The sequence below is a fragment of the Notechis scutatus genome, chromosome Z (assembly GCF_049901735.1).
Source record: "Notechis scutatus isolate UNSWTSFEM ecotype Mainland chromosome Z, rNotScu1.2, whole genome shotgun sequence".
Lineage (NCBI taxonomy): Eukaryota > Metazoa > Chordata > Lepidosauria > Squamata > Elapidae > Notechis > Notechis scutatus.
Genome location: NC_142025.1, coordinates 40,098,745 through 40,124,829, shown reverse-complemented (window position 1 = coordinate 40,124,829; position 26,085 = coordinate 40,098,745). Strand labels below are relative to the sequence as shown.

At 33.8% G+C, this 26,085-nt stretch overlaps 1 protein-coding gene across 7 annotated transcripts in view; it reads left to right on the top strand.

Annotated features, from left to right (window-relative positions):
- The window catches only part of PHF14 (PHD finger protein 14), a 142,053-nt gene that overhangs the window by 42,170 nt on the left and 73,798 nt on the right, over positions 1-26,085 (top strand). For 6 of the 7 annotated variants that reach the window (XM_087946164.1, XM_026677773.2, XM_026677771.2 and 3 more), the window contains exons 6-14: positions 5,742-5,853; positions 10,217-10,354; positions 12,345-12,491; positions 13,767-14,037; positions 16,096-16,202; positions 17,860-17,955; positions 19,703-19,806; positions 21,081-21,212; positions 24,950-25,118. In XM_087946164.1, the coding sequence (XP_087802290.1) occupies positions 5,742-5,853; positions 10,217-10,354; positions 12,345-12,491; positions 13,767-14,037; positions 16,096-16,202; positions 17,860-17,955; positions 19,703-19,806; positions 21,081-21,212; positions 24,950-25,118 (1,276 nt within the window). The remainder of the gene's footprint in view (positions 1-5,741; positions 5,854-10,216; positions 10,355-12,344; positions 12,492-13,766; positions 14,038-16,095; positions 16,203-17,859; positions 17,956-19,702; positions 19,807-21,080; positions 21,213-24,949; positions 25,119-26,085) is intronic. The other variant, XM_087946166.1, reaches the window with a different exon arrangement.

The following is a 26,085-nucleotide window of genomic DNA, read 5'->3' as shown; positions in this document are numbered from 1 at the left end:
CTTGTGACAGAGAAGTCACTTCTTAAAATATTTATTTTCTTTTTCTTTGCTATACTTGTTGAGGTATTCCCCGTTATGAGAATGAGTGCACTCAGGGAAACATAGTGAGAGTGGTGATGAATAACACACAACCAGCACACAGATACACTGAATAGTAAAATGTAAGTTTTACTTCCTGTAAACGGGTAAACAAAGTACAACAAACAGTCCAAATCATATGCGGTTAAAGCAGTTAATATTCAAAATAATCAGTCTAGGGATAATCCAAAAACGAAGTCTTTTTCTTTACAAGTATCTGAAATAAAGTTCAGTAAGCGGAGTTTGCGAATAGTTGCAAGACTCACAGCAATTCAAGCAGAATGACGATCAGGCAAAAGGCAAAAGGAAATGCAAAAAAGAACAAATCAGGTTTCTGGCTCCATCTTATGGCCGTTGGAGGAACCTCAGCCAATCACAACATTCTCTTAAAGATTCAACAGTATTAAATGACTATCCTGGTTTATATATTGTCAACCCAACTGTTAGGTGACTATCATTCCTAACAATATTATTATTTTTTCTTTAACTTTTCTTTCTATACTAGTTTTAAATTTTCTACTTTCTTCCTTTTATTTTTTTGTAGTTTCAACTATAACGTTCAACTATAATGTTTAATAAAAGCATTGTTAAAAAATCATCCCTCCCAAAGAAGATGGATCTTGGGAAAAGCTTAGAAATGAAAGCGATGCTCAGCATCAAATAAGTTTTTCACAGTTTTTAGCCTTAAAATAAATTAAAAATACTACTTCAGTAGTAAAAGCTGTTGAACGAACTATAGATTGCCATCCATCTATTCAAGGTGCAAGAACATTTGGCTGGGCTGGGCATTAACAACTTGCCAAATACTATTCTGTTGCTTTCAGTCTTAATCAGTTTTATTACTTCTGCTACAAAGAAAGCCTCTGAAACTCAGCCACATTTTCTAACAATGAAATAACACATAGTTCCATTTCTCCATTTGTATTCAGAGACACCTAAATATATTAAATCAAGAGTCTCAGAAATACAAAGTAATTCACAAATTTACTATGATGTTGTTTTAAAGTAACCTTTTTGAATTTGAATATTTAATTTGATGGAACTGCATTAAAAATGGTTTTACCACCGGAAACCAGTCCATAGACTGCAATTTCAATGATGGGGTTGAAAGACTAATTTTATAATTTTGACGTATGCAGCTTACTTAATTATCATTTTTTTTCTTTTGAAAAAGTATGGAAGTATGTATGCAGATATTTAAAAAAAACTATTTTGTAAGCCACTTTACAGTCATTTAAAGCTTTTCTGATATAAATAATCTTTTTAAAATGATCTGAAAGCAGTATGAATATTCAGGAACTTATCCAGTTAATTTGATATCATTGTTTCATCAGGAAGAAGCTCAGTGATATGTGTTTGGCAGTCTGAAGTTGAAATGATACTATGGAGAAAGATACCAGTAGCACAGAGTTAACATTTTGGGAATGCTAAGAGCTAGACCTCATTGTCTGAATTCTTGTAGCCCAGATATTGTAACTCTATAGAGAAAACCTATATTTGCACAACTATATGTTAAAAAAATCCCAAATTTTAAACAAGGAAACAATTTGCAATAAATGATGCAAACATCTTCCAAAGGCATCATCTATGTTGAATGCAAGCGGGGACAGAAAAATTAGAGGGGTAGTATCTTGCTGAATTGTGTAATAAAATATTATTTTCAATTAAAATACTAAAAGGGCAGATTCAAATTAAGATTTTGTATGCCAATAGAGAAGAAAATCAACTCCCCTATTTGTAAAATATATTAATTTATAAATTAAAATATAATAAACACAATTTCTCTTCAGTGGACTTAATTCACTATAGAATGACTTTTCAATTGGGTGAATAAATAGAATGGATTGATGACCCATAATAAAGGTTTGTCTTGATTTGATTGGATATGAGTGGGATGTGAGATTGAAACACTTTCCTTTGGATATATAAATGGAGGTTTCAATATGGGGGAAAGGAAAAAGAACGTTTTGCTTTTAAAAAAACAATCTGTCAACAACCATTAAGTAGTGATGAAAGTACAGATTTTGATCTGAAGCAGTGGAGAAGATCGCAGGAAGATGGAAAGGAAAAAGAAAGAAAAAATTTCCCCCTACATTATTGAGCATTGAATAGGTTGTAAAAACATGCTCTTCAAAGTTGAAAAGGGTACCCACAATAGACAATACTATTAAATAATGGGAACCCACAAGATTACCCACTTAAAATGTACTTGAGCCTATGATGTCAAAAGTTGGTTGTATGATAAATTGTACATTTTTTTCTGACTTAAATTTGTGTGATTATAAAACTATTTCTTTTACAATTCTCTTTTTAATATGAAGTTATATTCTATTAAATAGTTAACATTAAACACATCTCTTTTTAAATCTATTCCTTAATTTTATGAATGGTTGGGACAGGATGAACTCTTCTATTTTGCTATCACCAAAATAAGACTATTGTTTATATTTTGTTTGTTTCTTTTTTCTTTCCAATCACCAACATCTGTCATCTTTGCTCTGAGCAAAATAGATGAGGAAGTAACACGAAAGATTATTCTTATTTGATTACCCAATTTGCCTTAATTACAAGGTTCTCAAACATGTGCAGCTAAATAAATGAGCAGGAAAACATTTAGGCAATAGTATTAAAAGCAGCTGAAGCTGCCTCAGCTGTGAACTTGACTGACTTCTGTGTATTTTAATAAAGATTTAGGATGGAGTTCACAGATAGATGGTTGAGGAAGTGAGACACTTGTGTGCCAATCATTCTGAAATGGCAGCTTAAATCTGTAATACTACAGTACTTGTGTGACATGTACTAAAACATTTTGAGAAGGTCACTATGAAGCAAGCAGCCAGCTGTTGGGTTTATCATAGATAAACTCCTACAAAGTGCAGCAGCATTTAATACACCAGTGGAGCATGAAAAAACTGTGCAAATTAAATTGAGAAGCAGCTGTGGTTGAAGATGTGTATCTTTATATTGAACTCCACAGGGTACAATAGTGAGGTTGCATCAAAAATCTCCAGCAAAAACCTTTCCTTTAAAACAAAAATAATTGAAGATAATGTGAAGGTGGCCTATTATTTCTCTCTATTTTCTAACAACTGGTTTTCCTTTGTAATACTTCAGTGGAGATTTTAAAAAAAGAAAGAAAAGTCCTTGTGATCTTCAAAAAATATCTATTTAATGAGTTAACATTTTGTTTTTGCATGAATGTTTTCTGTAAAGAATTGCTCTATATTTCCACATTTTTCCTTTTTTCATAGAAAACACATTAAAATGGCAAGTTGTCACATGGCAAAAATAGTTGGGGATGTAAGAAATTTTGTGCAGATTGAAATTCTTTTCAATTCTGCTTACAGCATATTAACAAAATCTGATTTAAAACATACACAAACTTGCATAGAGTGTCCTTGGATATAATTGTTGCATGATTTTACAATATATCTATTTTTCAGATGAAGTTAACAGATCACACATATTAGGCACAAAGGATAATCCTCTTGATGGGTTGCAGTCCTAACCCTAACCCTCTGTTAATGCAATTTAGGATTGCATTGGCTTTTTTGGCTGCCACCAGGGGTGGGATTCAGGTTTTTTAACAACCAGTTCTATGGGCATGGCTTAGTTCCTGGGTGTGGCTTGGTAGTCATGTGACTGGGTGGGCATGGCCAACTCGACATCACTTATGTCAAGGGGCACTTCTCCTCGCCTGGCCTCTCATGACAGTGGGGATGCTGCAATTGTCATAAGTGTGAAAAATGGTCATAAGTCACTTTTTTCAGTGCCATTGTAACTTTGAATGGTCACTAAATGAACTGTTGTAAGTCAAGGATTACCTGTACCAAAATACAAAAAGCTTATTTGCTTGCAAAAAGCTGCCCTTAATACCAATCATTAGATTAAAAATACTTGCAAGCCAGAGTTACAAATCAGGCAGAGTGCCAGAGCACCTTGAAGAATGAAAATATTTAAAATGCAGTGATAACTATCAAGCAACCAACTCTTGCTCATAAAGTGAAACCCTTTAGCAGAGAGATCATTTAAGCTCTTCAGAAAAAGCACACCCAGGAAAATCAATACTTGGATCCATTTGGACACTTAAAAATACCAGCTGGTCTCACTCACCTCACAAGATATCCTAAGGAAATCACCCAGATTTAAGGAAAAGTCACATGCCCCCCCCAAAAAAAAGGCAGTAAAAAAAATCAGTGCCAAGCTTGCATCCTGCCTTTTGGAAGTATACCCCAAAAGGATAGTGCCTTTAATACTATCGTATTAAAGCGGTGAAGGAAGACCCCCTCCCCAAATAGAAAAAGAAACCATGAGGCAAGAAAAAAATTCAAACACAATACAAATAATTCAATCACAACAGTAGATGTTGCTTGTTGAATGTGAATAGGGAAAATTATCCCATCAATTAACACAGGATTAAACTTCACCAAGCACAGAATTAACCTTCACCAAAAACCAGTTTTAGATCAAAACTCAGAAAGAGTATGTAAACTCACGTTTGATTGAATGTCAATCCTTCTAGCTAGCCAGGAAGCCTTGCTGAATGTCAGTCTTGGTTCCCTGTCACTAAAAGCTTTGCTTCATTATTCAATTATTTCTTCAAAGTGCTGATTGTCCAGGGAAGTATTTCCTCCCAACAGCAGTGTAAAATTTTTAAAACAACTCTTCCCCTTTATGAAAGTTTCAGAAGCTCCAGAGACAGTAAGTCTAGGCTGTCTGCCAAGAATGTAATAAGAGTGGAAAAAAACAAAAGGAGATTGCTTCTAACTACCGGTTCTCCAAACTGCTAAGAAAGTTAACAAGGGGTTCTATAGAACCAGATAGAATCGGTAGAATCCTACCCCTGGCTGCCACTGCACACTGCTGGCTCATATTTAACTGGCTGTCCACTAAGACTCCCTCTCACAGTAACGGCTATTAAGCCTGATTTCATTCAGTCTATATATGTACTTTTGGTTTTCTTGCATAAGTGTAAGGCTTTACTTTTCTCTACGTTGAGTTTCATTTTGTAGATAGGGCCCAGTGTTCAAGTCTGTCAAGATCCTTCTGGATCTTGAGCCTATCTTCTAGGATGTTAACTATTCCTGCCAGCTTAGTATTATCTGCAATGATGAAAGATCTTCTTTTAGAGATACAACAGCATTGCCATTGGTTATTTACTTAAGCCATTATTTGTACTGATTATAGGTTAATTATATTCTGCTTATTAGATTATTAATGTGCTTCTATAGTTCTAATACATGGATGAATTGCAAGTTATTTTTTATGCTAAGATCTGTTTTTGGAGGATAAGAGAAATATTTTGTTTCATAAATAGAAATTAATCTGTGAATTTTTATCTGCACATATTCCAGTTATCTATACAGAAGCTTGCAATATAGGGTGTTCAAAGGCATGCAGAAAATATTATTTTTTATTTTAACCTAAGAAATTCAAGAAGGATATGTAAAATGCTTCAACCTTATTAATTGTAATTTAAAACATATTCTTATGTTAATACTCCAGATTTGTAGAAGATACAATTATCAATTGGATCAATGCAACATTTTATTTTCTATATTTTATTGTTCAGAGGTAAAGAAACTAGATATATATTGTCTCACTCCTTTTTTTTCTATTGTAAACAAATGTAACAAAATGCACAATATCCTTTTTTGTTATAGATGGGTTCATATTGTTTGTGCATTATATGTCCCCGGAGTGGCATTTGGAGATATTGACAAATTGCGACCAGTAACTCTTACAGAAATGAACTATTCCAAGTACGGTGCAAAGGTAACCTGAAAAGAGATATATTTTCCTAATATATAGATTGCTATTATGTATTTATTTTGTTTGCTTCTGTTCATTGCAACTAAGTATTCAAAATGTACTATAGATCAATATAATATTTTTCCTATTATTATGAACCATATTTATTTATGGAGATTAGAAGCAATGTAATCATTGTTCATTGTTATTATGATCTTGCATATTGTTATATAGAATACAAATAGAAATGGAATAGAACAGAACAGAACAGTTAGGAAGTTTCTCTTTAATTCCAGGTTGCTTCTCTCTTTGGTTAGTTTACAACCATTGTTTCTTGTGCCCTCTGGTTCTTTGGAGAATAATTTGACCCCCTTTTCTTTGTGGCAGCCCCTCAAATACAGAAATACTGCTATCATGTTACTTCTAATTCTTCTTTTCTTTAGACTAGCCAAACCCAAATCCTGCAGCCATTCTTCTTCATATGTTTTAGTCTCTGGGCCTTTGATTATCTTAGTTGCTCTTTAAACTTTTTCAAGGTCTCAACATCTTTTTTGTAGTATGGTAATCCAAATTGGTTGTAGTATTCCAGGTGTGGTCTTACTAGGGTTTTACAGAATGGTACTAGTACTTCATGTGATCTTGATTCTATGTTTATTTACTTCATACGGATTATATTATCTTTGTGGGAATTGTAATTAAAAGTGAGGCAAAAAAAAACAAATACCCAATTCTAATTCAATTTTATTTCAGAAATTTAGAATAATTTATGTGATTTTTTCTGTTGAAAGTAGAGGGGGAGAAATCTATTTTAATTTGTCCCATCATTTGTATTGTATGCTTATTTCTCCATTTTATTTTTTAAAAGTACATTTTGAAAGCAGTCAAGATACTTTAAAGCATACTCCATATATAAGTGGCCTTGTTTGACAACCATTCACTGTACAGCTTCCCTGTACTTATAACCATAGGGATGCTTCAGCTATACCAACTTCTATCCATTTGGCTGCCCTGAAAAGCAAAATTCTTCAATATTGGTGATGTTGGGGCTAAAGTAGAGGCACCAGATATTCTTCCTCAGGCTTCTCATGCCTTTCCCCAATTCAGGTACGCTGGCCTCATGTTTTGGAAAGCTTTAGAGCAGGGCTGTCAAACTTGTGGGCTGGATGCATCACAAACTGGCCATGCCCACACCCAATTTAATGAAGGAGAAAAAGTTGTGATATGTCACATGACAATGCGAGTTTGACACCTCTGCTTTAGGGGCTTTTGCATAAAGGCCTTATCAGCAGCAGGACAAAGACAAGTGAGGGTGATTGTGCGCAGCAGGCAGCAGATGGTTATGGTTTTACTCTGTGTACTAGGATGGTTTGCAGTAGGCTTGAGGCTCACTCCTTGGCAGCAGCAGAGCTTTGCTGAAGTAGAAGCCCAGGGGCAGTGGCATCTGGTGAGACTACTGAAGATCCTAGACCTCTTTTTTGGGCCCCAGTGCTGCCTGTATTGCCAAGGAGTGTCGTTTTGCAGGATGTAATGGTATGTGAAAATAACTCTGAAAGAGGCAGGGGAGAGATGTTCCCGGAACAATCAGATAAGGGAAGACATAGCCCGTAACTGCATAATAGAATAATAAAGATACTCAGAAAGAATTCTTCCTAACTTTTCAGATTGTAAAAGAGACAGCAAGAGATGCATACTGTCGGACTTGCAAGATTCTGTTATAATAAATTAGAATTAGCTCATCTGCTCATATTTCCTGTCTGGTCTACCTGGGAAGCCTGACAAGGTAGCTAAAGTAGCAGATATGGAAAGAGAGATAGTCTGCCTAAGAGACAAATAAAAAATAATACGAGGATAATATTGAACACACTGGAATACTATGAAACACATCCAGAGAAATAAATGGCATTGGTTTTTCTACATGCTCAGAAAGCCTTTTTGCAATTGGAAAAGATGTGCTTTGGAGATCGATTTATTAAGGCAATGCAGGCAATATACTGTATAACAAGCAAACAACAAGAATAATGATAAACGGAGAATTGACAGATAACATTAACATTAAAAAAGGAACTAGACAAGGTCACTGTCGCCACTGTTATTTGTATTGACTTTGGAAGTATTGAATAGAAATATTAGGAAAAATAAAGAAGCAAAGGGAATGAAAATATAAAAGAATGAGTATAAACTACAAGCATTTGCAGATGATCTAGTTTTCATATTGGAAGAACCTTTGGAAACAGGTCCCAAGCTGATTGAAGAGATAGAATAATATGGAGAGGTTGCAGGACTGAAAATAAACAAAGAAAAAACAAAAAATCTAGTGAAAAACATGACAGGAAAACAAAGAAAACATTAATGGACAAACTACATATCCAGATCACAAAAAAAGTAAAAAATTTAGGGATACAAATGATATGAAACTAGATATGAAACTCTTAAAGAGGACGATTATGACAGATTGAAACAACAGATTGCGACAGACTTGGAAAAACTATCCTTAACAGGGAGAATAGTGACAATCAAAATAAATATATTGCCAAAATTACTATACTTATTCCAGACAATCCCAATAAGATTGAGGAAAAAATATTTTGAGGACTTAAATAAAATGATGCTGAAATTCATTCGGCAAGGGAAAAAGACAAGAATTAAGATAAAATTGCTGCAGGATGCAAGAGTGAGAAGAGGTTTTGGTCTACCCAATTGGGAACTATATTATCAGGCAGCAGTATTGATGTGGATGAAAGAATGGATTGTACTGAAAAATGCCAGATTGTTAACATTGGAAGGACATGATTTGCAATTGGGGTGGCACCATTCCTATGGTACAATGAAAGTAAGGCTCATGGTTATTTTAGGAGACATTATGTCAGGGTCGCTTTAATAACAATATGGGAGAAAGTAAGAGAATATCACTGTATGAAAATACCAGTCTGGTTATCAACAATAGAGGCATTTGCATATCCAAGTGTTTTTAAAAGGGAACATATTAGACATGAGGAAATTTTAAGTGAAAAGGGTAAACTCAAAACAAAGCAAGAATTAGAGGAACAAGGGATAAATATAGATTGGTATTCATATTTGCAAATACATGCAAGGTTTGAAAAAAGATACTAAGATGGCTGGGCTTTACAAAGAATCAACTAAATTAAATAAACTTTTAACAGGCACTGAAGAGAAGATGATTAAAAAACAATATGGTTATTTACTATGAGTGAAACTAGAAGAAGAGCAAGTTAAAGAAACAATGATTGCATGGGGAAATTTTTTTGGATATGGGATAGATTTAGATAAATGGCAGACACTATGGACTAGAAATTATAAATTAACTATGTCAACTGCCTATGAAGAGAACTGGTATAAGATGTTTTACAGATGGCACCTACCCCCAGCGAGAATAGCAAAAATGTTCAAAAACAAGTCAGGGAAGTGTTGGAAATGTCATCAGACGCCTGGATCATATTGCCATATGTGGTGGACATGCATTGATGCTAAAAGATATTGGACTAAAATACACATGTGGTTGGAAAAAATGTTAAAACAACATATAGATTTAAAACCAGAGATATTTTAATTGGGAATTTTGCCTGAAGGTTATAATAGAGAGATAACATATGTGATTATCAATGTATTAACAGCAGCTAGAATTGTGTTTGCACAAAATTGGAAAAATGAGAAAATTCCGACAGAGGAGGAAACAATTAAGAAAACAATGGAATGTGCAGAAATGAGTAGATTAACAGTGGCAATTAGAGAACAGGAAGAAAAAGAGTATTATAAGATTTGGAATTTATTTTTGAATGGTTAGACAGAAGAGTAAGAAACTGAAATATATGGGAATAGTAATAACATATTACAACTGATTGAATGAGTAAAAAAAATGAATATAATTTAATAAGGATGAAATATATTCTTGAAAAATGATAAGGTTAATGATAAAAGAATAATTGAACAAAATGATATAAAATGTTGATTAGAATGGTTATAAATGTAAGCAAGTAAGAAATGTATAATATTATTATGTGCACAAGATATATGTACACAACCAACACACTATTGAACTGAAAGATGGTTTTATTTGTTGTTGTTTTTGTTATAAAAAAGAGGAAAGAGAGATAGTTGGGTGAGAGAGTTAAAGAGGAGACAGTCCCTCACCTTACTTTACTCAGGGCTGGGAAGTACCTAGCTGGGAATGACTTGGATCAGGGTAAGTCTTTGCCTAATGACTGGTGGGATTTTATTAACAATGGCAGTGGGGATTGCCATAATTGTATCTCTAAGCAATGAAGTCATGTGACACTACACTCAGTTACCATGGTTAAACAATTACCTATGGTAGTATTCTGTTTTTCTAATATTTATTCAATTGCTTTCTCTCACTGATCTGCGGCAGGAATGTAGCTTCTGTGAAGATCCTCGTTTTGCAAGAACTGGTGTTTGTATTAGCTGTGATGCTGGAATGTGTAGAGCTTATTTCCATGTGACTTGTGCTCAGAAAGAAGGTCTATTATCAGAAGCGGCAGCAGAGGAGGTAAGTAAACTTGAATATTCTAATGATTTAGTTTGAGATGGCATTTGTTACCATTAAAAATTCAGGTGAACATATTAAAATATCATACATAACAGCATTTATATTTTGGTATCCTGAAGCCCTACTTAGATTTAAGTGCAAGTAGTCGATGAAAAAATATTTAGGGGACAATAGCATACTTTATTTTAAAGTTGGTTTTTTTTTTCTTACATCATAATATAGGCATTGTCTGCCTTCCTCTTTTCCTTCTGTTTTCTATAGAGAGATTATTTGTTTTTGATAGAAAGAATTTCTTCTGCAATTGTTTTATACTAAAAACAACTGTGAATAGGTTGATTATGACCTTCAGCTCTATTACAGTTGAGTGCTTCTCTAATCAAATAACAAAGTGTTCAGATGCCCCATGCCATCCATCATTTTGGTCTGATATTTTCTCAGATAATAATCTATTGCTTTTAAAAAGCTGCATTTGGTTGTAAAATACTTACTATCAATTGTGTTATCTGTGTAATGACAGAAATAAAAATATACTTGTTTATGTGTACATAAAACCAATAATTCTTTAAGCCTATAGTTTTTCAGAAGTTGATAAGGTTTTTCAATTTGACTTGCCTTCATTAAAAAAATGCCAAACTTGAATTGTGAATGAAGGGAAATATACGTGTCTCAGGATAATGTTGCGCGATCCAATCTGAGTCAGTCACCAGGATCAGAGATTTATTCTCCCAAGCCTTCGGATTCATGCTGGAACCTATCCTCAGGGAATTTCTCATACTTCTGAATGTTGGGTTATTCTGAACTGCACTGTGGATTTAGTTTCACAGCCATTAAGATGGTTGATCAAGCAGGGACAAAAATAGCCAAAAGACAAAAATTGAAATGATTGAAGCCTGGTGTTCAGATTGAAGCCCCTTGTCAATCAACAGGAGTATTGAGTTACTATCAGCTTACCAAGTACTTAGGAGCTGAGGGCAGGGCAGCACAAGGAAACAACAATCAATGATTTAATAGCTAGCTATCAACACCCAGATTAATAATTAAAAGCCGCACACAATCAAGCACCAAATAAAAACTATGTATAAACAGCCCAGTGCACACATTCTGGAAAATGAGAAGTTTCCTGAGAATGAGTTCTAGCATGAGTAAATAAACTTCTGATTCCATGACCTACTCAGAGTGGATCCTGCAACATGAGTTGCTTATACCATGATTGAAAAAAACTGTTTTAGAAGCTTTAATGTTCTTTTCTGGATCATGATGTCCTGCACTCAGTCACTCATGCCCAGCTAATTTTCAGCTTGGATTATTGCAACTCTCTCACACCGAGCTACCCTTGGAGAGTGTTCAGAAGCTACAATTGGTCCAGAATGCAGCAGAGTGAATAGTTTTGGACACCCCTAAGCGTAGCACATGTAACAATCTGCAATCTGTTTCCAGATGCAATTCAAGATTTTGGTTATTACCTTTAAAACTTCTGTGGTATGGGTCCAGGGGGTAACCATTTTTCCACAAGGGAATCAGCCTGTCCACTTGTAACAGGAGAAAGAGCTTACTATAGATGCTGTCAGCCAAGGAATTCCAGAATTCCTTGACAGAAATCTGTCCAGAATGCCTGGACAGAAATCCAGGCATTTCTGCCATGACTTCCCTCTTTTGGAACATCTTGCCACAGAAGGTAAGATCTGCCCCTCTCTTTTAACCTTCAGGAAAAGTCTTAAAACCTGGGTATACAAACTGACATGGGGTCCTGATAGAAAAGCTGTTGGCTGAAAATAGTTGGTGCACTAACAGAGAAGGCACCTCCACCTGTCCCCTCCAAAATTAGGTTTATTAGTTGTTCTAATATAATGTTTAATCTGTTGTCATATTTATAATTGTTTTCATATTTGTACATATTTCTTTTATTGTAAGCCACTTAGAATCACTTCTGTAAGATGAGTGGCAAATAAATTTGATAAAAATATTATTTGTTTTTGCTTCATTGCCTTAGGATATTGCAGATCCTTTCTTTGCTTACTGTAAACAACATGCTGACAGAATGGATAGAAAATGGAAGCGCAAGAACTATTTGGCTTTACAGTCCTACTGTAAAATGTCTTTGCAAGAAAGAGAAAAACAACTTTCACCTGAAGCTCAGGTATTATTATTGTTTGTTTGTATTTGGTACAAGCTTCTGAATAAGAATTATACAGCAAAATTAAATGAAGCAAGCATTTCTGGAAACACTGATTCTCAAATATTTTGTTTACCTGTTTGCAAACAGTGTAATATTTTTGTTGTCTTAAATTAGCATCCTGTTTCTCAGCTTTTTGGTTTCCATGAATCCACATCTTTATTCTATTGAAGTTGAAATAATCGAAACCATGATATGACCAAATTAATTAATGAAATCATAGCATTTAAGATTATGTTCAAAATGACGTTATAGAGTATTGCACACCAGAACAACTAGACACAAGGATAGTTTTTCCCCACATGCCATCACTCTGCTAAACAACTAATTCCCACAACATTGTCAAACTTTTTATTAAGACTGTATTATTATTCTCATCCTTCCTATTACCTATATTACCTACAAATTCCTTGTGTAGCCTATAACACTTGGCCAATATAGAATTCTATTCTGTTCTGTTCTGTTCTATTCAAAGAATTCCCAAGAAATGACTTCCTTTTTGCAGAAATGGATAAAAAAGAGAATTATAATTCAGATAAATAAGTGATTTGCATTGGCACATGTGCTCTAATTTTTCATATATGCTGATAATATTTAACCTGGTTATGATTGATGAGAGACACATCTTGTGGTTATACAGGTAGTTCTTAACTTATGACCATTTGTTAAGCAGCCTTTTGAAGTTGCAACACTGAAAAATGTGACTTACTATTGGTTCTTGCATTTTTGCCTGTCAGTTTCTCCATGATCACATGATCAAAATTAAGGTCTTTGGTAACTGATTTACATTAGAACAGTTGAAGCATTCCAATATCATATGATCAGTATTTGTGACCTTCCCAGTTGGCTTCTCACAAAATCAGTGGGTAAGATGGCAGGAAAGGTTGCAAGTTGCAGTGATACTACTTAACAATATCTACTACTTAACAAAAATTGTTTTGTGCCATGAGTTGGAAAATTCCAAACTGCTTTTGAAGAAAAACAGATTATGAAGAAAATAGATTCCATTATCAGACTTTTTAAGTTTCTGGATTGCATGATAGGATAACATGCTCTTGAATAATGCAGGATCACTGTATACAGAGTAGAGTCCATAATAGACTCTCTTGATAATTCATTTAGCATGTATTAAGCACAATTTGTCTTTGCTGCAATATAAATGTATAGTTTTTAAAATAAGATGAAATTTCTTTCTTTCCCTTGATTTTGTACATTACAATGTTTGATTTTGTGACATAGGCTCGAATTAATGCCAGACTTCAGCAGTACCGTGCTAAAGCAGAATTAGCACGCACCACAAGACCACAAGCCTGGGTTCCAAGAGAAAAATTGCCACGGCCACTCACTAGCAGTGCTTCAGCAATACGTAAGCTCATGCGTAAAGCTGAATTAATGGGCATTAGTACAGATATCTTTCCTGTTGACACTTCAGATACCAGTTCCAGTGTGGATGGAAGACGAAAGCATAAACAACCAGCGTTGACTGCTGATTTTGTGAATTATTATCTTGGTAAGTCTGAAATACTCAAATTCAAAATTTGAAGTTATTTTTTACTTCAAATAGTTCTTGGTTAGAGGTAAAGCAGATTGCAATGGCTGGACTGATAAGTAATGTCTTCTGTTGCAGTTCACTTAGCCTAGTTTTGTTTTCAGAAAATGCTAGATTTCTGTATGACTCCTGCCTCTCTGAAGCAACCAAGAAGAAAAAACTTAACTTTGATCAGAAGAAATACCTTTTCCCTTCACTTTGCCCTTTGTAATATATTTTAAATTGAATTTTCTTTCATTTCTGATTAAAGGGATTGAGATTTTTCAAGGTTTTTCCCCCCTTCCTCTCCCCCCCGCCCCACTTCCTGGCACAATTATTGTAGTACTCAGGAGCAGCTTTTATCACCTTGATGATGAGCTCCATTGTTTGATAGACAGTCGGATAATATCAATCTGCTATGATTCAAAGTGGGTTTCAGGAGGCCTTAGTGTAGTTCAAATCCATGATTTTAAGTTTCTCAAAATATGGTATCCACTAAAAATGAAGTGAAAATAATATGTTAAGGTTTATTTTTTCAATAAAGGGTAGAAAAGTTTATCCCTTGAAGAAGAGTTTTGATATCATTGACGATTGAGTACTATTGGTTATCGTCTGAAATGACTCTGGGATTGGGAGTGAGGGTCACTGTATTGTCCTGGTTTACTTCCTTTATCTGAGGCCATTTTCATTCAGTGTTGATTGGGAATGAGACAGCCATCCCTCGCCTTCTTCTCCACTTCTCTTTGACATCTACAAGAAGCTTAGTGAGATCATTGTCTGCTGAGTATGCTGTTGATACTCAGTTTTACATCTTTGCCCATAGTGAGTTAAGTCAGGGATCCCCAACCTTTTCGACGCCGCGGCCCGGTTCCGGCGTCAGCTGGGCGCCGCCATCTTTTTGACGAAAAATCACTTCCGGTGACGCCACCGAAGTGATTTTTCGTCAAAATGGCATAGCGCTCGGTGAGCTTTTTCGGGTAGAAATGGCTTTCTACCCGAAAAGCTCATCGAAAGGCTAGCGCCGCCATTTGACGAAAAATCACTTCCGGTGACGCCACCGGAAGTGATTTTCGTCAAAAAAGATGGCGCGGCGCCAGCAACCAGCGCCCGGTAAGTTGGGGACCCCTGAGTTAAGTGATGCCACAAGAATCCTTTCTTGGTGCCTGGAGACTGTTGTGGTTTGGGCAATAGGTTAAAACTGAGCCCTGTAAAATGGAGCATGTGTCAGTTGCACCCATTCCAGTACCATAATATACTTTTCACACTCGCCCATTCTGTAGTAATCTCCTTTTCGCTATTGTAATGTGCTTTCCATAGAGATGCCCTTGAAAAGTATCTGGAAGCTTCAATTGATTCAGATATAGCAGCCCACAGAGTTTTGTGAAAACCCTAGTTTACACATGTGCCACCTGTTGCAGGAGCTGCATTGGCTTGTGATTTGCTTCCAGGTTCAATTCAAGGTGCTGGCTATTACCTTTAAAAGCCTACATGGGCTTGAAGATTTTCACTTTTAGTCACTATGAATGATGTATATGTGGTAATGTGGCACAATTAATTGGTTTTTCAGTATCACCACATTGCTTAACGATGGAGTTCCATGAAAATGGAACATTTTTAAAATACTTTAAAATACTTCTAGAATTCAGAAATTCTTTAGGTTCTTTTCATTTATCTGTTTGCTCTCCAACTGTGCTACTTGTTCTGAATTGTTTTCTAACTATGGTTATTGCCATAGGTATTTTTATAACTTAGACATTTATACTCTTGGGAAGTATATGAAATACGTATATATTATCACTGCTTTGCTGTCAGATCAGGTTTACTGGAATTTTGTTTCAAATACTTCAGTATTTGAATACAGTATACTTCAGAATTAGAATGTCATTGAATTGTCTTATGCTTTATGAAATAAAAACTGCATATTATCATAGTTATATTCTGCTTTGGTTTAGGGATTCAGTATGAGAGATTCAATTATTTGATTCTAACCACAGTCTCCTATACAAATGTAGATAAGTAAGGTGCTTATTTTTATTTTAGAGAGAAACATGCGCATGATCCAGATTCAGGAGAATATGGCAGAACAGAAGACAATTAAGGATAAGCTGGAGAATGAACAAGAAAAACTTCATGTAGAATACAACAAGGTAAGAAATATTCTTAAAGCCCTGTAAAATTTATATGAGGTAGTTAATTAATTCTTAAAATGTAGCAGAAATTAAATTCAACACTTTGATCCATGATTGAATATCCCCCCCCCCCCAAAAAAAAACCTGAAGTTAAGTTCAATGTTTCAGTGATCTTTATTCACAGTTCAGTAACTTATTGAAAAGTATTTCTCATGTATTGGATTTGTGTACTTATCTTTGATTATTTTCAATGTCTGCAACTGAGATCAGGCATTGAGACAGGCACTGTCAAATAACATAAGGTAATTTCAGGAGCATTTTTATTCCTTATTTGTAACTACTACAGTAGAATTCAGGACCCACAGAGTCAGTATTTGTCCGTCAGACTCTATGTTGGCAGTAACTACCCACGCTTCTATGAAACAATAGTGACTTAGCAGTTTATGAGACTTACCGTATTTATCGGCGTATAACACGCACAGGCGTATAACACGCATCTTCATTTTAAGAGGGAAATTTCAGGAAAGCGCCCGTTTCACCCCCACTCCCACCCCCCGCGCGCGCTTCAATCCACAGTGTCCCGTTCTGCCTGCCTGCCTGCCTGCCTTAGTTTCTGGTTGTTTGGGAGCAGCTTCGGCTGAGAATAATAACTATTCGCCTCTTTTACTCAGCCGAAGCTGTTCCGATTCAACCATTAACGAAGGCAGGCAGGCAGGCAGAACGGAGCACTGCGGGCGGGCGGGCGGGCGGGCGGGGGTGGGGGAGAAACGGGCGCTTCAGGAAGCTCCCGCTTCTTTGAAGCAGTTTCTTCCTGTGCTGGTGGAGGAGCGAGAGAGCGACTGACAGAGCTGACCCAGAGAGAAGGACAGGCTTCGGTTGCTTCCTCCCTCCCCTTCTTTCATTTGTGTCCTTGATCCCCGATCCCAGCAGCATTCACCGAAGGCTTTCTAACATATATCGGCGTATAACACGCATACATCATTTGCCCCTATTTTCAGGGGGAAAAAGTGCGTGTTATACGCCGATAAATACGGTACATTTGCATTATAATATCCAAGCCTCTGCTACAGTCTTGAAGGAGCATGTAACATAAAATTTAAATAAGTAATTGTTTAAATACAAGATTGTTTAAATGTATATTCAAATATAGAATTTACCCATAATAGATAAAGGTAACTGTTTACTCCGGCTTTTAACATGGCCATGACTGTATGAATATGTCCCTATTTGTTAGAATTGTCTAAAAATAAGGACTAGTCAGGACCGGAAAATGTTGTTTCAAGTTAAACTTTTAGAGGACTTAATCTGATTTTATATGTTCTTACCTCAAGTGTGTAGATTTGTTATACTGAAGTTTTCATTCCCAGTATAGAATTACTTGGCGCTTTTTTACATATGGAAATAACAGAGTGGAACTGTTGTGAGGTTTCTTACTGCCATTATAATTTTATTGTCAGATAAAATTATTTATGTTCTTTTTTTACTAAGCAGATGGATGCCCATGTTTTCTTTCTGGAGTTATGAATGGTTGATTAACTTTCACTTGCATTGACATAAAATAGCAATTTTATTATTTAAATATTTATGTAGAAAAGTATTGTAAGTAAAGAATGCCTCTTCCTGGAGAAGAGATGCTAAATAATTTCTGCATTTTTTGTGCAATTTTAATTTTTAGTTGTGTGAATCTTTAGAAGACCTTCAGAATATGAATTCAAAGTTGCGAAATGAAGGGCAAGGAATGTGGGCTCTCCTAGGAAGAATTATTGGACAGGTTGGTCTCTCCACTCTTTCCCCCCCTTTTTTATGTTTTTTAGATCACGTGATTCATAAAAATATGTTTTTTTGTTTTTTACTGTCAGTTTTGGTGGGTGGAAAGATACATTTGATAAAGTCTTGGCCTTTCTCCTGGAGGTAATGATTTCTGATTGAAATATATCTTGGGCTCCACAAAGTACTTACTAGGAACCTGTACTTTAATTTTGTTTTTGTTTTAGCTATCTTGTTTGCAAAATTCTTTCATTTGCTATAACTGATTGACCTGTCATTTGTGATGAAGCTAAACCTGAAGCATGAGTTAATCTAACTGCTCTTGCTGTCTTTTGTTTTTGTTTTTGACTCATAGCAATTGAAGCTTCCAGACAAGCAGTTTTTGTTGGGAGTAGATTGTTTTCTAGAGCTGCTTTTTGTGAATATACTACACCAACAATATTTTTAAATTATGTATATATAAAAATTCCTTTTCTTTTTAAGGAAACAGTATTCTAAAGCACTAGTGGCTTTTTATAGTAGTAACAGCTGATTGTCTCAATCCATCATTTTTATATTAACTGTGTTATAACGCATTTTAACTAGATGGTTTCAATATTTAATTTTATTGTATGTTGAGTAACATTTAAAGAGGCAAAAATCTTCTTTCCCAGTTATCTACCTATTCTCCTAATTTCCACTTTTTATTTCTAAACATTAGAATTTATACTTCTATGGAATTAGCTATATTTACAAACACTAATTTTTGTGGTTTACTGTTTAGTATTTCTCATCTTAGCATTCATAAAATTGAAAGTATTGAATGAGTTAACAGTTCTTAAGAAAGTAAACACAAATACAATTGTGTGATTTTCAACATGAAAAGGTCTTGGGGTTTTTTAAATACAGGTCATTATTACTGTTATTTTTTTAATAAAATAATGACTAAAAAAATTAGACAACTGGTCAGGAATGGTATTATAAATAGCCTAAGGATTTAATAGTGTACAGTTAAATGTTTATATAGATCTGCTAAGCTGGCTGGTATTTTTACTCTAATATGATTTACTAGAAATCTATTACCATAGGTGTAAGTTTCTTAATAAATTTTGCCACTTTAAAAATAAAAAAAATTACAAATGTGTTTCCTAGTGCAATTATTTAATAATGATAAAAGTAGTAGTTTCATTTGCATAGCTTGCATGACACCTTTTTCCAGTTGGTTGAACAGATGCAGCCCCTCAGGGCCCCTGAGAAATGACTTTGATAGATGGTTGCTGTCTGTGAAGCTAGCATACTGCAGATTAGTGGAAACCCGAAGAGAATCTCTGCTGCTTTGTGGAGAGTTTGGTCCAATAAGATAATTTTTCTAATTAACCTATGGAGCACCACAGTAGCAGAGATGCTGAGGAAAATAAACTGCTTCAGTATTCTTTTGTGAAGTGTAGTAGATTTTTCTTTTTCCTTTTAACCTTCTAAACCAGCTTGTCCTTGCCTATTTCTTTTAAAGCTTTCTCTGTTAAAGGGGAGGAAAGTTAAAAAGGCAAAGCTTTAATGTCTCTGGCTTCTTTTTTCTATTGCATTGAGAAATATGTGAATGCAGTTTCAATTCTCAAAAGAAATTTAGAGTCGGAAAATATAACATAGTCACATTTGTGACTTGACAGTTTTTCAGACATTTCTTCCAGTCAAACTGCTGACTAGGAAATACAAGGATATGTTCGTTATATATTTGTCTTACCAATATTCCTATATTTCCTCAAACCCCACAGAAACTAAATATACCAGCAATTTTGCGAGCACCCAAGGAGAGAAAACCCAGTAAAAAGGAAGGTGGAACTCATAAGACTACAACCCTTCCAGCAGTACTTTATAGGCAAGTAGCAGAATACCTCTCTTGTGCTCATTAGAAGAGCAAACTGCATAATTGAAAAATCATAAATTTGAGGTTGAAAAAAGAAAATTTGTTCTGTTCTCTCCTCTTCACTTCTTTCCTAACAACTTGGTAGAAAATAAAAGAATTACAAGTATTAGTGCCTTGGGTTAATAATTCATCTCAGGCTGATATGGCCAATATTGCTTTTAACAAATTTCAATTTCAGTCAACTGAATATATTTTTTCTTCCATTGCTTTCCATTTCTAGATGCTACAATTTGCTATCTAACTTGACTGTTCGTTTTTGGGTTTTTTTATTTATAGTTAAAGCTTGGCTATAAACTACTGATAGATTCCACTTTGAAAGAAAATGTATTTTATACCTAAATTATTCAAATCCATGTTTATTTTTTTTAAAAAAGTAAACAAACTAGCATAGAAAAGACAGAATTGCTGTAGACTATATCTAATCTTTATATATATTATTAATCTAGATATTTATTGTTACACTGATATAATTCATTTTATTATCTGGTTCCCTAATTAGAATTTAAGTGGCACTCTTAGGGAAGCCTAAGACTGAAGATGAGAAATGGAAGAAAACAATCTTTCTGTATTGTTACTAAGAAAATGATGTAAAAGCCACTATAAGTTAAGCTTTACATAGAGAGTTTATTTTATATGTATATACTTAACTATGTAAGAATAAATGTTCAACACTTACGAACAAGTATTAAGACTATAATACATGTCTTGTTTTATAGATTCCTTTCTACAAACTGGGGTCTGTCAGTAGTTTGCTTGATATTTTTAGAAAGTAGTCACCATCTGCTCCTGGCTGTTTTCAACATTTTATAATAAAACGATTTAACTACTAAATCTCTAAATAGATAGTTTTTATGCTAATAGCTATTAATATAGTTATCCTCCTAAATTATGTATTTATTAATGTACTCACTCATTGACTTACTTTCTTAGAAATGTGTCTTAGTGAATCTATGTTGATTCACTTATTTCCTGGCAATATGACTAAAATTAAAAACAGTCCAAAGTTAGCTTGGATTTGAAATTAGTCTTATATTTTTAAAATTTCAAGAATTTCAAGATAGTAACTAATCTTTAAAATGCCCTGGTAAATAAGAATATTTTAATTATCTGCTTAAGATCTTCTGCTTATGCATAAGGATCTCGGGATTCTACCCCATATTAATTTTGAGACAGCTTAGCAAAGTATTTGCATTTTCTCAAATGAAACCTTTTCCTGCATTTCCAAGTTGTGGGATTTGCAAGAAGAACCATGATCAGCACCTCCTTTTGCTGTGTGATACTTGTAAACTCCATTATCACCTTGGATGTCTGGACCCTCCACTTTCAAGGATGCCAAGGAAGACTAAAAACAGTTACTGGTAAGAATATTATAAATATATCCTCCTATTTCCTTTGGGATTAAGAAATAAGATCATGCACCTACTATATAGGAATCTGAAGGTTTTTCATGCAAAGTTTTTAATTTAGATCTTACTGGAAAGTTTTTCAAATGTTCTTATATGCTTTTTGTTCCCATGGTGGTGCTGATGCTTGAAATTTTGCAAAACAGAGGTCCCTTCTTTCATAACTTCATTGTGCTGAGGAGGGTTTTTTTTAAAAAATATATGCTGAGCTAATGTAAACAAATCACTGATTTATTTTCATAGAAGTTAATTTTTATAACTTTTTAAATGATTAGGTTTATTGAAGTTTACATACAAAAATAAAAAGTGATACAAACTAAGAATATTGATAAAAAACAATACAAACTTAGAAGAATATAAAAAGTAAAAAAAGTACAGAGAAAATAAATAAAAGTAATAAAGATATATAAAGAAATTATTTTTCCTTCATCAAAGCAAGTATGAACAATTTAAATAATGTATTTGCTTTACTTTCATGTAAATATGGGAAGACAAAATCATCTCATATCTCATCTCTTATTTATAAACATATATACAATATGTATGAGTCCTTGATAAGGATGCGTTGTTACCTGAGGATTGGCCCCTACTGCCCTATCAAAAGTTTCCATTTCTAACTTTTGCTACAGAGGGAAAATGTTAAATGTATAAAAGTAGTCATAATAAAATATTTTGTAATAGATCTATTACATTTTGGAATACAAAGACTTGCATACCACATGTAGTTCTGAATGCAGAGAACAGAACAGAGTTATTTCATTGGTGTTCATGATAAGTTTCATTTTAAGTATTTAATAATGCATATTTTCAGCAACTGCTTTTGTTAGTGTTGCTGTTACCTGTTACTGAAAAACTATAGGAAAGTTCAAAGGTAACAAAACAAACAAAAAAGCCTCTATGCTGAGTCTTAGCACCTAGATAACGCATTTTGAGGCCCTTAGTTGTAATTTTTAAAAGCAGTTTTTAAATCCACATACGTTAATGATATTTTGATACTAATTTCTATTGATTTGGTTTTTGTTATTATGTTCTGGCTAATCTGTTTCCAGAAGAAATCTTAACTTAAAGCAGTATCAGCCTTCTTGCTGTATTTTAGAGAGGGCAGTGTTTGAAGGGTGGGTTTGCATTGTAGATTCCTGATATAATGGAAAACTCCATCAGGCCATTCATTGATGTGGTATTTTCAATAGGTATGGCAGGGATAATTATATATTTATGTCTATTTTTTTCTTTCTTTGGAGATTTTGTGGATGGAAATAGCGACAGAAAATCTTTTGGAAATAAGCCCTGAAAAATAGGCTGAAATAATGAGGTAGAGCGTTGCATAAAGTTCCAGAGGTGTCTTCCATTTTAAAGTTATTCATCTTTTAATGCAGAAGTTACAAATAAGAACCACTGACTTGAAGATCATACTCATTTAGACTAACTCCATTAATGGTACTGTTTTTTGCTGTCATTGAATTTAAAGACCCCTCCTTATATTATTTTATTGGGAGATAGGTGGATAGTGATAATAAAAATTAGTAGTAAATAATAAATAAATAGATAACTGATAGATACCATATTGAATTATTCCTAATATATTGTAGGATTGAATGTATACATATAGAACTATTGTATACCATCTAGAATTTGTTTAAATGTTTGGTTCAGGCATAAAGAATATTGAAGTTAACTTTCAGTGACCAGATTAAATTGAATTGTAATTCACTGGTTATTCTGTCTTTTAGTCATACTGAAAAAAAATATTTTAAAAGCCATATTATCAAGAAGAAATAAACTAATATCCCAATAATAAAAAGTCAAAGATGTAGAAGGCTTTTATTTCCAAAATATATGTAGTTGCTACAATTTCATGCTTCAGCTACATTTGTGATCACAAGCTTGGCTTTCACTTTTAATTTAACTAAGGTATATTCAGTGTGATGGGATTATAACTGAGAAATTGAGACTTATTGATTGCATCCGTTTCATCTTTAAATGTGCCTTTATTAATTCTTTTCAAAATCAAAAGAAATAGTATAGAAAGTTCTGTTGAAGTTTTGCATTAGAAATTTGAAGTTCCATAAAACAATATCCCTGCTACTTACAATGTTGTTTCTATTTCATATGTCCTTTTTTTTACTTTTGGAAGGTCATATTTCTGTGACAAAGAAAAAGTACATAATTCTGATTTATTTTTTATTGCTAGAATTGTATTAAAATGTACAATAATAATATTTATTGGATAATAATACTACTTATATTGGAAAGCCCTTTTTATTATCTGTTGTAAAATCTTGACTTTGGAAAGGTAATAGTTTTCTAATGGATTGTCTAGAATATTTTTACAGCTTAAAGAATTATGGAGTATGCATGGGAAGGATATAGCCAGCAACTCACATAAGTTTGGATTTCAAGTGACAGAATTTCTCAGCCTGCATTCCACTGCCAGTCAGGTCTTGATATTGAAATCCACTGATCCATGTTGGGAATCTAGTTTACTTTACCTATTCAGAATCTAAACTTAGTTAAACTTGTATAAGGTTTGGATGGAATATTGCTAAGGAATACTAATGAGATAGATTGACTGGGAAGTTGAAAAATATCTTGAAAGAGGAAAATAGCAAAGTACTTTAGTATTGCTGCCAAGAAAACTGTATAAACATATTCATAAAACTACCAAAAATTAAATTTTGCCTGAAAAGACTTTTATCTTATCTTATTCCTTAAGATATTTGATGTGAAGTTACCTGTTAAAAAAGTGATGAATATTGGATGCATTTGTGTCAATGCTTTACATTTTGTACTTTGGGCTTTTAAAACACTTGATATAGAAAAGAAAATTATAGACATAATATTGGAGTTATGATAGTTTCTCCTAAGATTCTGCATTTTTTTTTTAAAAAAATAGTACATTAAAATAAAGATTTCATTTAAATAAAGGCATTTTGTATGGGCAGCCATCTTAATGTCAGAACCTTTTAGCTTTGCAGCTATATTTGTACTATAAAAATATTTTCCAACTAATAACGTTCAAGTAATTTATTTTATGTAAATACACAAGAAATGTTTGTGTTAACTTTCTGTTAATTGCTATCTCAGCTTTCTTTCAGGAGACTCTATATTTATAGTAAACTTCCTTTCCTCCTTTTGTAAAATGTTTGTTTTACATTTGGGATTCTTGCCATCTTTAATTTGAAGTGATTAATTGACATCCGAAAGACACCCAAAGTGATTCAGCTCATCTTTCTCCAAGAGATCAAATTCATTATGGGAATTTGTAAAGAAGAACTTATAGTAATGAAAAAAGAGATCATATACCTGTGTTCTATATCAGGGGCATCAAACTCACATCGTCATGGCAGGGTCACCTGACATATTAGGACACTTTTCCCCTTTGCTAAACTGTGCATGGCGTGGCCAGCAATGTAATGCGTCTGGCCCACAGGCCAGGAGTTGGACAACCCTGCTCTATATAAATAAAGAAAGCCTGATAAGGATGGGGATGAAACATTTTGCCCATGTGTTTTTCTCATATGCATTAAAATCTGTACATGTGAAAAATATACCACTGTTCCCTTTCCCTCTGTATGTGAGATTTTTGCTTTCTAAACATAATCTTTTTAAAAAAACATTTTTCCCAGCCTGTATGTTTTTGTTTTGGAAGCTGCTGGATTCAGTTTGAATTTCTATATATGTTGTCTTTCCAGGCAATGTTCAGAATGCGACCAAGCAGGTAGCAGTGACATGGAAGCAGACATTGCCATGGAAACTTTACCAGATGGAACTAAGCGATCAAGGAGGCAGATTAAGGAGCCAGTAAAATTTGTTCCACAGGATGTACCCCCAGAACCAAAGAAGATTCCTGTCAGAAACACGGTAATTGATAGCCAAAGCAAAATACACATATATAAGCCTTTTAGTTTTAAGTGCCAAGTATCTCACTATGAAAAATTATAGCTGCTTAAAAATAATAATTTATTCTAGGTTTTAGTATAAAATGTGAAGCATTTTGGGATCACAAACTGATTTAACCATGAAAAGTAAAATAAATTTTGATTTTTTTCTTACATTTAGTTCATATTATTATATATTCTGCAGATAGTTTTCCTTTTTGAATATATAAGTATATTGGAATTTAAAACATTAAGTAGACAAAAATGATCCTTATTAATTCATGCAATGTAATAAATAATCTTATTTTATGTTTGAATGTGTAACTTTCATCCTTCATGTGAATGTAGATTTTGATGTGACAGTGCTATAGAACAAAAATTTTCTCATTGTGCATTTGGAAATGTCACATATTCAAACTATGCTATGTGAATAGCTGCAATTCAAATACAGTGAAAAACTTTCAAGTCTCCTTGGCTGACAGAATATTTCTGTATTTTTTTAAGTTAGCTTAGTTGAGTCATTAGCATAAACCTTTGCTAGTGAATGAAATCATTTCAGAATGAATAAGTGGATGTGTTTATGAAATGGTTCCTCACCTATTTACTAATATGAACATATTTTACTTGATCTATGCAGTTCATGGAACAAACAATTGTCTTTCTTTATGCAATGCTGCTGAATTGCTTGATGCTACATATAAATAACATTTAATGATTGTACTTTTTCTTATTTTAAATAAACTAAATGAAATATAATATACAATAAAATATACAAAACCATTATAGAAGGAATTTTTATAATTAGCCAGAGATTTTTGTCCCATAGCAACCTATTTTATATACTGCAACCTATTTTTAATGAGGTCTTGCCTTATTTGCTTGTCAGAGTTAGACAATAAACTCAAGTCACTTAAATCCCTCATTCTGGGATATTTCTCTGGTTTGCTGCC